The sequence below is a fragment of the Saccostrea cucullata genome, unplaced genomic scaffold (assembly GCF_032062105.1).
Source record: "Saccostrea cucullata isolate Sc308-1 unplaced genomic scaffold, CSIRO_AGI_Scuc_v1 ctg6, whole genome shotgun sequence".
NCBI lineage: Eukaryota > Metazoa > Mollusca > Bivalvia > Ostreida > Ostreidae > Saccostrea > Saccostrea cuccullata.
This window is the reverse complement of record NW_026938995.1, coordinates 503,312-517,496: the sequence shown is the minus strand read 5'-3', so window position 1 is coordinate 517,496 and position 14,185 is coordinate 503,312. Positions and strand designations below refer to the sequence as shown.

At 37.1% G+C, this 14,185-nt stretch overlaps 1 protein-coding gene across 1 annotated transcript; it reads left to right on the top strand.

Moving 5' to 3' along the window:
• The first annotated feature begins 10,571 nt into the window (after positions 1-10,571).
• Positions 10,572-12,875, top strand: LOC134252014 (uncharacterized). The gene has a single exon (XM_062734432.1). The coding sequence runs from the start codon at positions 11,024-11,026 to the stop codon at positions 12,836-12,838; it is 1,815 nt and encodes a 604-aa protein (XP_062590416.1). The 5' UTR covers positions 10,572-11,023; the 3' UTR covers positions 12,839-12,875.
• The last annotated feature ends 1,310 nt before the right edge of the window (positions 12,876-14,185 follow it).

The following is a 14,185-nucleotide window of genomic DNA, read 5'->3' as shown; positions in this document are numbered from 1 at the left end:
TGGAGCATGCAAAATGTGAGACATGTGTAAAACGTGTAAAACATGAGACATCCCAAACTGTAACACACCGCATGCACCCAAACTATAGTGAAACGTGAGACATCCCAAACTGTAGTGCAACGTGTAAAACGTGAGACATCTTAAACTGTAACGCACAGTATGAATCGTGAGACATCCCAAACTGTAATGCACCATGTGAAACGTGAGACATCTCAAACTGTAATGCACCATGTTAAACGTGAGACATCCCAAACTGTAATGCACCGTGTGAAACGTGAGACATCCCAAACTGTAACGCAGCGTATGAAACGTGACACCTCCCAAACTGTAATGCAACGTGTGAAAACGTGAGACATCCCAAACTGTAATGCACCATGTGAAACGTGAGACATCCTAAACTGTAACGCAGCGTATGAAACGTGAGACACCTCCCAAACTGTAACAGCGTATGAAACGTGAAAACTGTAATGCAACGTGTAAAACCCAAACTGTAATGCAACGTGTAAAAACGTGAGACATCCCAAACTGTAATGCACCGTATGAAACGTGAGACCTCCCAAACTGTAATGCAACGTGTAAAAACGTGAGACATCCCAAACTGTAATGCACCGTATGAAAAGTGACACCTCCCAAACTGTAATGCAACGTGTAAAAATGTGAGACATCTCAAACTATAATGCACCATGTGAATCGTGAGACATCCCAAACTGTAATGCACCATGTGAAACGTGAGACATCCCAAACTGTAGTGCAACGTGTAAAACATGAGACATCCCAAACTGTGTGAAACGTGAGACCTACCAAACTGTAATGCAAAAACGTGAGACGTAATGCACCATGTGAAACGTGAGACATCTTAAACTGTAGTGCAGTGTGTAAAACGTGAGACATCTCAAACTGTAACGCACAGTATGAATCGTGAGACATCCCAAACTGTAATGCACCATGTGAAACGTGAGACATATTAAACTGTAATGCACCATGTGAAACGTGAGACATCCCAAACTGTAACGCAGCGTATGAAACGTGACACCTCCCAAACTGTAATGCAACGTGTAAAAACGTGAGACATCTCAAACTGTAATGCACCATGTGAAACGTGAGACATCGCAAACTGTAATGCACCATGTGAAACGTGAGTCATCCCAAACTGTAACGCAGCGTATGAAATGTGAGACATCCCAAACTGTAATGCACCGTATGAAACGTGAGACCTCCCAAACTGTAAAGCAACGTGTAAAAACGTGAAACATCTCAAACTGTAATGCACCATGTGAATCGTGAGACATCCCAAAATGTAATGCACCATGTGAAACGTGAGACATCCCAAACTGTAGTGCAACGTGAAAAAACGTGAGACATCTCAAACTGTCATGCACCGTATGAAACGTGAAACATCCCAAACTGTAGTGCAACATGTAAAACGTGAAACATCCCAAATTGTAGTGACACGTGTGAAACATGAGACATCCCAAACTGTAATGCACCATGTGAAACGTGAGACATCCCAAACTGTAGTGCAGCATGCAAAATGTGAGACATCCAAAACTGTAGTGAAACGTGTGAAACATGAGACATCCCAAACTGTAACACACTGCATGAAACGTGAGACATTCCAAACTATAGTGCAGCGTGTAACACGTGAGACATCCCAAACTGTAGTGCAACGTGTAAAACGTGAGACATCTCAAACTGAAACACACAGTATGAATCGTGAGACATCCCAAACTGTAATGCACCATGTGAAACGTAAGACATCTCAAACTGTAATGCACCATGTGAAACGTGAGACATCTCAAACTGTAATGCACCATGTGAAACATGAGACATCTCAAACTGTAATACACCATGTGAAACGTGAGACATCCCAAACTGTAACGCAGCGTATGAAACATGACACCTCCCAAACTGTAATGCAACATGTAAAAACGTGAGACATCTCAAACTATAATGCACCATGTGAAACGTGAGACATCCCAAACTGTAATGCACCATGTGAAACTTGAGACATCCCAAACTATAACGCAGCGTATGAAACGTGAGACATCCCAAACTGTAATTCAACGTGTAAAAACGTGAGACATCCCAAACTGTAATGCACCGTATGAAACGTGAGACCTCCCAAACTGTAATGCAACGTGTAAAAACGTGAGACATCTCAAACTGTAATGCACCATGTGAATCGTGAGACATCCCAAACTGTAATGCACCATGTGAAACGTGAGACATCCCAAACTGTAGTGCAACGTGTAAAAACGTGAGACATCCCAAACAGTAGTGCAACGTGTAGAAACGTGAGACATCTCAAACTGTTATGCACCGTATGAAACGTGAAACATCCCAAACTGTAGTGCAACGTGTAAAACGTGAAACATCCCAAATTGTAGTGACACGTGTGAAACATGAGACATCCCAAACTGTAATGCACCATGTGTAACGTGAGACATCCCAAACTGTAGTGCAACGTGTAAAAACGTGTTACATCCCAAACTGTAATGCACCGCATGAAACGTGAGACATTCCAAACTATAGTGCAGCGTGTAAAACGTGAGTCATCCCAAACTGTAGTGCAACGTGTAAAACGTGAGACCTACCAAACTGTAATGCACCGTATGAAACGCGAAACATCCTAAAACGTAGTGCAACGTGTAAATCGTGAGACATCCCAAACTGTAGTGCAACGTATAAAACGTGAGACATCACAAACTGTAGTGAAACGTGTAAACATCCCAAACTTGTAGTGAACGTGTGAAACATGAGACATCCCAAACTGTAAACGTGCACCCCAAACTGTGAAACGTGAGACATCCCAAACTGTAGTGCAACGTGCAAATCCCATGTGAAACGACATCCCAAACTGTAGTGCAAAGTGTGAAACGTGAGACATCCCAAACTGTAACACACTGTAATGCACCATGAAACGTGAGACATCCAAACTTTAGTGAAACGTGTAAAACGTGAAACATCCTAAAATGTAGTGCAACGTGTAAAACGTGAGTCATCCAAACTGTAATGCACCGTGAAAACATGAGACATCCTAAACTGTAGTTCAACGTGTAAAACGTAAGACTCCCAAACTTTAGTGAAACGTGTAAAACGTGAAACATCCTAAAATGTAGTGCAACGTGTAAAACGTGAGTCATCCAAAACTGTAGTGGAACGTGTGAAACATGAGACATCCCAAACTGTAACACACTGCATGAAACGTGAGACATCCCAAACTGTAATGCACCGTGTGAAACGTGAGACATCCGAAACTGTAGTGCAGCGTGTAAAACGTGAGGCATCCCAACCTGTAACGCACCATGTGAAACGTGAAACCTCCCAACTGTAATGCACCATGTGAAACGTAATGACAAACGTGAGACCCAAACTGTAGTGCAACGTGTAAAACGTGAGACATCCCAAACTGTAACAGTATGAATCGCATTGTGAAATGTAGTGCAACGTGTAAAACGTGAGTCATCCAAAACTGTAGTGGAACGTGTGAGACCTACCAAACTGTAATGCACCGTGTGAAACACCAAACTGTAACAGCATGACACCATGTGAAACGTGAAACCTCCCAACTGTAATGCACCATGTGAAACGAGAGACACCCCAAATTGTAATGCAACGTGTAAAACGTGAGATATCTTAAAATGTAACGCACCATGTGAAACGTGAGACAACCCAAACTGTAATACACCATGTGAAACGTGACATCCCAAACTGTGCAAACGTGAGACATCAAACTGTAATGCTGTAAAACGTGAGACATCCCAAACTGTAAACGTGCACATCCCAAACTGTAAACGTGTGTGAGACATCCCAAACTGTAAGTGCAACGTGCAACGTGTGTAAAACGTGAGACATCCCTGTAAACTGTAATGCACCGTATGAAACGTGAGACATCCCAAACTGTAACGCACTGTATGAAACTTGAGACATCTCAAACTGTAATGCACCATGTGAAACGTGAGACATCCCAAACTATAATGCGTGTAAAACATGAGACATCCTAAACTGTAATGCACTGTATGAAACGTGAGACCTCCAAACTGTAATGCAACGTGTAAAAACGTGAGACATCTCAAACTGTAATGCACCATGTGAAACGTGAGACATCCCAAACTGTAATGCACCGTGTAAAACGTGTAACATCCCAAACTGTAACGCACCATGTGAAATGTGAGACAACACAACTGTAATGCAACGTGCAAAAACGTGAGACATCTCAAACTGTAATGCACCATGTGAAACGTGAGACATCCCAAACTGTAGTGCAACGTGTAAAACGTGAGACCTCCCAAACTGTAACTCACCATGTGAAACATGAGACATCTCAAACTGTAATGCACCATGTGAAACGTGAGACATCCCAAACTGTAATGCACCATGTGAAACGTGAGACATCTCATGTGAAACGTGAGACATCCCAAACTGTAATGCACCGTATGAAACGTGAGACATCCCAAACTGTAACGCACCGTATGAAACGTGAGACATCCCAAACTGTAATGCACCGTATGAAACGTGAGACATCCCAAACTGTAATGTAAACGTGAGACATCCCAAACTGTAATGCAACGTGTAAAAACGTGAGACATCCCAAATTGTAACACACCATGTGAAACGTGAGACATCTCAAACTGTAATGCACCATGTGAAACGTGAGACATCCCAAACTGTAACGCACCGTATGAAACGTGAGACATCCCAAATTGTAACGCACCATGTGAAACGTGAGACATCCCAAACGTTAATGTATAGTTAGGCCTCACACAAACAGAACAGTTTGATTTACAGTCAAGACCTTGAGACGTCCTATAAAGTAAACGCACATGTTGATATTTGTATGCAGTAAAGAACTTGAGACAGGTACATTTTAATGAACAATATATGTATGTAAAGCAAAAACGAAATGGAAATATCTCAGAATTTTATGTAGAAATGTAACGCTCATATCTATAGAAATGTAACGTCTCATACAATACACTGATGCGGCGTGCTTTAAAAGTGCATTTCTATCATCAGAAATGTTGTCTCTTGGTATGTATTATAGATCTCTGCAGCAAAAATCTAGGCAAAAATATCGCACATTATTTTAACCTTAAATGTTTTATTATTATTGTCTCGTTCGTTAAATAAATGCCAGCAAACAATGCTAAGTCCAGTCCAGGCGTCATGTTCTGCGTCACGACAGCCTGGAATAATTAACACATTTCATATTAAATTTCATTATACAGCAAATCAGCATACATTAATGCTCACAATGGAATTTCCACTTGGATTGAAATGAATTCTATTTGACACATCCATGGTTTTTCTGTAGACATTTATATCCAGAGATTAACCATTGTCTGGTTTATTTTTTGTACTTTAAAATTAAGTGATTTGATGAAGAAGATTATGATTATGTAGTTGATGATAATGAAAATTTAGGAAGATGTTTAAGTTAAAAAACAGCAGACGCAGAAAAAAGACTACATCGATAAAAAAAAAAAGGATCTATCGATCTCGGCGCAGAAAAATAGGATTATTGGATACTGACTGATGATTAGCCCTTAAAATTCCATAGAAAAAAATGTTTTTTATTACTAGTTCTTGCAAAGTAGGAAAAGTTGAAATCAGAAGCCATTATCATGATTGTCCGAGGGAAGTAAAGAGATAACAAATGAGAAATTATTTTTCAACATTCATATTTATATAAAAAATTAAAATTACAAAGAGTTCGATTTGAAAGAGCCAAAGGAAAAAGAATTTGACCAAAAAGATTTTAAACAGTATACGACCTTTGTTCTGTTTAGAAAATTATTAACTTCGTTTTCAAACATTGCTGTGAATTTTCTATACATATGAATATAAACTTTAAAAAATCAATTTTGCATGCGCTTATTGCATGGTCATGCAATCCTTACTAATATTTATCACTTAAAAAGTTCACAGCGCACGTGACTAAACAGGTTTTTCCAATGAAAGGTTAAATACTAAGTATAAGTATCTGGGAACTCAAACTTTTTTTCAGAGATGTGCCTTTTTTAAAATTATGCTTCCTGACTGTAAGATGTTTCTCAATATAAAAAATACTTGATTTTCAGCTTAAACTATGTATTGGATTGTTGGTTTAAACAAACCACCAATACTTCATAAAGCATACAATGTAAATCTAAAGAAATCATATTTTTTAATGAAAAGAAAGATTCAGAAAACATCACTTGCCTGTGATAATTTTTTCACATAAAAATACATTTTTAAAAATTCTTATTAAAAAGTATCTAGGTAAATCATTCAATAATACGAATAAGTAAGAAATAGAACGAACTTTTTTTTTAAAAGTTGAATACTAGTAAGTAGTAACAAATCAAATTCTTATAATTAAATTCAGAAATACTGAGACCCATTTATAAGGGAGCTCATTTAGGACCTTTCAAAAATATATTTTAATTTGATATAATAAATATTGTCGAATAATAGCTTACATGTAATGTTAGTAACAAATAGGGACGAGTAAAAAGACCGATTCCATTAATCTTTTGATCCTTTAGCATCCTATTTCTCTTGCATTCGGGCAACATAATTTCATCTTTCAGCTTGCTTTGTTGTATTTTAAACTTCTGTGGAGCTTTCTATGTATTATATCATAAGTACTCGGACCAATGTGTGACAAGTGCTGTAAGTAAAGTCTGAAGAAGCTTTATGCCAAATTCTGGTCTGTTTTTGGCTTGGAATGAAAACAAACGAATTGCCTTTCAGGAACAGGAACCAACCCTATATTCGTAAATCTTTGATGACAATGCAATATTAAGTTCTCTTCCTAGTGAGTTGGTGTGATTAGTACAAGATACAAGGCAAACTCAGTTCCCCTAGAAACAAATACATGTATGTGTTTGGTTACACATGTTAAAGAGCACTTTTCCCTACAAAGAGACAAACAATAGTGAATTCTTTGATGTCTGAGTTAATCACACAATATTTTCAGGATGACTTTTGTTGTTTGAATTCCTGGTTCCCTTATCAAAGACGAAGCTTACTTCTTAACCTGGAAGTGGGAAGCACTCTTACACGTCAAGGACAAGGTGGGTGCATTTTTCCTGGCATCAATTGAAAATGCAGTATTGCAATCTTCAGTATATATATTGCTAGATCGGCAGGCAACTTTGCACAAGACAAAGTACTAAGTATACATCTTTTCGATCCCGTGTGGTATGGTGATAATTCCTACACAAATTCCTTTCCTTGTGCCCGAAGAGTGTTGTCATAAATGGTAACTGGCAGACTTCAAAAGATATAAAAAAAAAACAAAGACCATTTTATCCCCTACCACATCTTTTTTTTTCAGAAAAAATGTGTAAACGTTATACAATTGTTATAAATACATGCATACAACTAGACTTATATACTAAAGGGTTTGATAGTGATATAAGGTAGATATATAATTCCCATCTTCCATTTTCTTTGACTCAACTGAGACAAAGGCTAAAGTGGGCTTCTCGGGTCAAATTGGGTCTCTCTTTTTGTCTGTATTTTTTTATTTAAGCTCACCTGCACCGAAGGCTCAAGTGAACTCTTCTTGTCACAATTTGTCCGTCGTCCGTCCGTCCGTCTAGCTGCCTGGCTGTCTGTCCGTCCGTCCGTCTGTAAACTTTTCCCATTTTCGACTTCTTAAGAACCACTGGGCCAATTTTAACCAAACTTTACACAAAGCATTCTTGGGTAAAGGGGAGTTTAAGTTATTAAAATGAAGGTCCATGTTCCCTCATAAGGGGAGATAATCAAGAGAAAACAAAAATAGGGTGGGGTCATTAAAAAATCTTCTCAAGAACCACTAAGCCAGAAAAGCTGAAACTTATGTGGAAGCATCCTGGGGTAGTGTATATTCTAAATTGTTCATATCATGACCCCTGGGAGTTGGGTAGGACCAATAGTGACAATAGGGAACCCAAGTTTTACATAGAAATATATAGGGAAAATCTTTGAAAATATTCTTCTCAATAATTACTACGCCAGAAAAGCTGAAACCTATGTGGAAGAATCCTAGAGTAGTGTAGATTTTAAATTGTTCAAATCATGACCCCTGGGGGTAGGGTGGGGCCACAATAGGGCACCCAAGTTTTACATTTAAATATATAGGAAAAATCTTTTAAAATCTTTTTCTTAGGAACCACTGGGCCAGAAAAGCTGAAACTAAGTGAAAGCATCCTGTGGTAGTGTAATTTTAAATTGTCCAAATTATGACTCATGGGGTAGGGTGGGGTCACATTAGGTGTTACAAGGTGGAAATCTGGTAAAGAACAACATGGTCAAAGCTACTCAGGTAAGCGGTGTGGTCCATGGGCCTCTTGTTCGTATACTGCTGGATCAATTTCAACCTAATTTGGCATATAGCGTTCTTTTCATGTTCGACACGAATGAATTGACTGCAGTTTGCAATTAAACTGTTGTTTACAGCCTCCAGCGAGCAAACTACTTTGATTCGGGCCAAACTAATAAATGCATATAATGACTGAGCATGTGTTAGCTAGCAAATACGTAGTTAGTAGCTAAGAGATTGTTTGTATATGATTACTATAGTAATCCAAATATCAATGATATTTCTATCTTCTACTCAAATTGTAATTCTTTATCTGGATAGATATGAGCCTATCCGGCTTTTGTACTGTTTGAATACAACTGCTTTCTCTAAAAAAAAAAAAAAGTATAAATGTATTTTTTTTAGCATATTTAAAATCAAATATTGAGCGAGGGAGAGGGGGGAGGGGGGTACTAACAAGCAGAATTTATTTTACGATTAAAGTATAAATGTATTTAATCGTAAAATAAATTATGCTATATACCCCCCCCCCCTCTCTCGCTCAGTATTTGATTTTAAATATGCTGTCATGTTCGACACCTGTAAATACCTAACACCTAACTTAAGCTGATCATGAATTTTGTTGCATGTTCAGCTGTTAAGTTTTTATAATACATGTATTAAATATGTATTTAAATAGAACCATTGATCAGTTTGTTTTTAGCTCTACTGGTCAGAGACCAGAAGAGCTTATGCGATAGTAATGCGTCCGGCGTCCGTCCGTCCGTCCGTCTGTCTGTCTGTCTGTCCGTCTGTAAACAATTTTTCAAAATGCTACTCCTCCTACAGTTTTGGTCTGATTTCAATATAACTTGGCACACAAGTAGACTACACTAAGATACATAATTCTGTATATCGGTTTTTGATTTCGATGAACGGTGTTGCCGCGGTTACTAAAAATAGAAATTTCTGTGAAATTCTTTCAAAATGCTACTCCTCCTAGAGTTTTGGTCTGATTTCAGTATAACTTGGTACACAAGTAGACTACACTAAGATACATAATTCTGTGTATCGGTTTTTGATTTCGATGAGCGGTGTTGCTGTGGTTACTAAAAATAGAAAATTCTGTGAAATTCTTTCAAATGCTACTCCTCCTACAGTTTTGGTCTGATTTCAGTATAACTTGGTACACAAGTAGACTACACTAAGATACATAATTTTATGTATCGGTTTTTGATTTTGATGGGCAGTGTTGCCTTGGTTACTAAAAATAGAAATTTCTGTGAAATTCTTTCAAAATGCTACTCCTCCTACAGTTTTGGTTTGATTTCAGTATAACTTAAGACACAAGTAGACTACACTAAGATACATAATTCTGTTTATCGGTTTTTGATTTCGATGAGCGGTGTTGCCGTGGTTACTAAAAATAGAAATTTCTGTGAAATTCTTTCAAAATGCTACTCTTCCTACAGCTTTGGTCTGATTTCAATATAACTTAGCACACAAGTAGACTACACTAAGATACATAATTCTGTGTATCGGTTTTTGACTTCAATGAACGGTGTTGCTGTGGTTCCTAAAAATAGAAATTTCAGTTAAATACTCTTAAAACACTACTCCAAATACAGTTTTAGTCTGATTATAATATAATGTAAATTTATTGCTGTTTTAAAGTTTCAATTCCCATCTGCTTATAAGTACTTTTCTCTTCCTTAGCTACAAGTACAAACCAGTAGAGCTTCAGTCTCGACTGAGACTTCTGGTTATGCTTGTATTACTACGATGAGCAGGGTCTTTACAAAACCTTTTTTATCTGCTGATGTTTGTTTAACCGATATTAAGTCACATAATGAAATGAAGTTGACTGTTCAAGACCTTTTTAAGCTGATAAGAACGAAAGGCACATACAGTGTATATATTTCATAAAACCGTGCATGGAATTATTTTTTATGATATGCTATAGAATTTAAAGAAAAAACTCGAGCTATATCCTGCATATCTCGCATTGACTGAACATATTTTTATATTTAATGGAAGTGGCTTGACATGGGAAATTAACAAATACCAACAACATACAAAGGAACAAGATAGCTGGGGCTCTTTAATTGACTTCGGTTATTGATAAATGTGCGATCATTGTGTAACTTAAATGTCAAGCCTTTTATCTTGAATTAAAGGATCCTTTCCATCAATTCATGTAATTATGGCAATAAAATCTAAATATGATAGGGGGATATTTGGATTGTGTTCTGTCCATGCATGTGATGGCACATTGCCGAGACCATTCAGCGAGCTTCGATGAGTTCATCTCCGATAAAACATCTTTTAAAGTCCTGCTGGGGGGAGTTAAAGAATCCGTCCAAATCTTCAATGAAGAATTTTAATGGATTTAAAATCAAATAATCTACAGCGATCTGATGACATGTGTAGCGTCTGAAGCCATTGTTTGGAGCTGAAAGCCGAGTTCAGAACCTGGGTACTATTTAATCAAAGATTGCTTGATCACAACAGGGGTAGTTCAATGATTTAGATACCGAGTTATTTAATATATTAAGTCAGGTTTGTTTTGAATTGGAATGGGTAAAAAGAATAAAAAATTTAAATTCGGGCGTGCAATCGGCAACGTAGAATTCAATATTCCTTTCTGGAATCCTGGCATTGTAATCGCAGGGGATTACAGTGAAAGATAGGACGGTTTACTCCATGACATGTCCATCGACGTTAAATTCGATTACTAGTATATTGTGACAAATGGCCAGTGCTGGAGGAATCAAAAAGCCAAAATCAGCAACAACAAAACAGTGCAGTATCTGTGAGGGGCGAATTGACGTAAAATGGAGGTGCACCAATTGTGATAAAATCATCTGTCAAAACTGTAAAAATCTACACAAAAAGGTCCGTGCCACCAGTCATCACAAGATCGTCTCCATTGTGAAGAAAATTAGAAAAGAGAGCAAGGGTGACGACAATGCTAGCGAGATAGGGAGCAACGAAAACCACGACGATGGAGGGTCGTCATCTGATAGAACCGCACCTAAGTCCTCTAGACCACCTGTGATGTGCGTGAAGCACAGTGAATCTGCTCTGAAATGGTATTGCAGTTCGTGCAAGAGTGCCGTCTGCCAAGAATGTGCGAAAAGTGATCACAAGTCACACGTCATGGCAGAACTTTCTGTTTACCAAGACAGAAAGCAGAAAAAGTGGGAACGCTTTTTAAAGGTTTTAGAAGATAAAGAACTGCCAGAAACGATGCAACGAATGAAAAGAATAAAGAAAGCAAAAATGGATTTCGACTCCAACATCATCGCAGCGAAAAGAGAAGTTTGGATGCGTTACGATGAATTCATGTTGAAACTTGGGAACGAGCGTCAAAAGATTTTGTCCGAACTGGACGAAATTCAGCACCGAGAAGAAAAGGTTTTCTCCGACGCTTTGAAAAACATGGAAAGAGAAATATCTGTTCTTGAATCGTCGATTGACGCTACAACAGGAATGATTAATTCATTAAACACACAGTCAATGTGGGACAATTTCGAAGACGTCCGAAAAGAGGCAGAAAAAATAAAGAAGACCATGTACCCAAATCCTGAGAAAGTCACATTCAATGCCCCCGAAGTGACTGAGAAGATAGTAGCACATTTATACGGAAAACTTGAACGTCGTTTAGATGAAGCACCATTTCTTCCACCTAGTCGCTCCGATTTATCGGGATTATCAACACCTGGCATCAATGTATCGCTATTATCGTCGTTTGCCACCGATCTGCCTTTCATTCGAACCATTTGTCCGGTGAGTAGCGAGGAAGCGTGGGTTGGCTGCTGGCAGCATGACCAAATGTTCTTAAGCTCATCTACTGGACAAACCAGTCGAACGGTCTCTGCAAAAGCCATGGACATGTCTGTTATGGATAACGGGGATCTTCTGGTCGTCTGCTACTTGAGTTATAATTTACAATGCATAAAAAAGAACGGGAAATTGAAAGAACTGAAATCCGATTTACCCTTGTATCCTACTGGCATTATTGCCATGAGTAATGGGGACATCATCGTAAGTTTGGTCGATAGGTACGATCTAAAAATAGACGAAAACAGTATTCGACGGCTGATGAAATTGGATAAAGATGGTAACGTTCTTTTAATTATTGAAAATGATATAAATGGAAGAGCAATCTTTACGTATCCAGCTAAAGTAACGGTTAATACCAATGGTGATATATGTGCTATAGATGAAACCGGTGAGTATTCGGGTAGGCTTGTAGTATTTGATTCAGCAGGAGAACTCAAATTTGAATATGGCGAACAAGACAGCACCTTCGAAGAAACCTGTGACCTCAGTTGCTGCGCGTGTAGTGCAGACGGTAGAATCGTGGCCACTGATTGGCTACATCATAAAATTCATATTTTGACAGCAGACGGCAATTTCATTGGCTATCTTATGACAGAGGATGATGGGATACATTTCCCGTTTTGTTGTGCATTTGGTCCTGATGGAGTTTTGTGGATAGGATGCAAGTTGTCAAAAGAGGCTGCAAAGGGTGACATTGTTAGAGTCAATTACAAATGCTAAAATATTAAAATTAATAAAAAAAAAAGTATTTGTCTTTTTTTCCCCATGGATGATGAAAAATAAATTTACATTTTCATTTTGTTTTGTTGAGTCTTTTTTTTATATGAAAAACAAGATCAATAAAACAACATTTTTTCTTTGATTTAAAATTAAATGATAAAACTGTCTCTACTTTGATACACAGATTGGGTCATTTTATTTTAGCACACTTAGTCACTGCTCTGGTGGGTGGTTCAAATTTTCATTGCTTAAATCAGGTACATGTTATGTACAGTGATATTTACTCAATAAGCCTTTATGATACTTTTTTTGTATAACTTACTCATTTCATAGAAAAATAAAATAATAAATATTTTTTTAATGATTGAAATACCGGTAATTCAAGGTTATTCTGTGAGTTTCATAGTTCCTAACATGCTTAAAGAATTAAAAAAAATAATTTTGTTTTCATCACAATTTAATATCTCTTTAAGTATCCATCAATGTAAGTAAAATAGTTTGGACCCATGTATTTAAAAGCATCTCAATAAAATACTTCAATATTATATATGCACCATATATACACTTCACCACAATCTAAGCTCTTTAAAATGATGTCAGTAGTATTCTACAATTACTCTATACAGGGACCTATATACTAATGTTAATATATAGGTCCCTGCTCTATAGTTTACATTGTTAACACAGAATTGGAAATTAATATTGATAAAATATAGTTTTCAGTATTCTTAAAAGGCACTTGACTTCATGCCCCAAAACAAATAGACATTAGTCCATGATAATCTTATAATAAAGTTTACAAGAACATCACAATCATTTCTATACAAGTAATAAATTATTGTGCATATTCATCATAACTGCACATATGTGTTTCATGATAACATACTATTTGTTGTTTCATGATATATATACTTTTCAAAAGGTGCAATTTACGGCGCAATATTTTTTGCGTTTTGGAGAGGATTTCTCCACTTTCAATGTGTATGACAATTCTAAGATTTTGAGCCAATATGTAGTCTCAATAAACTCGCTTGAAGTGAATTTTCAGCAATCTAACAAATAAAACAGCTACAGAACTAAAAACGTTGCATTATTCTTACACTATTGCAGCTAACAATATGTATGACATAATTTTGACAGTCACAATTCAATTCCACAGGAGTTTTTCTGACTATAACAAATGATAAATTATGTTTCCAATTACTTTTTTCTTCAGAAAGCCTGCATTTTATGGTATTTTTAATCCTGCATGTAAAATTTACTTATCACTTATGACAGTTTTAAGCAAATTGACTAACTGATTTTAAAATACTGAGAAACAGAATTATGGATTTAATTTTTAATTGG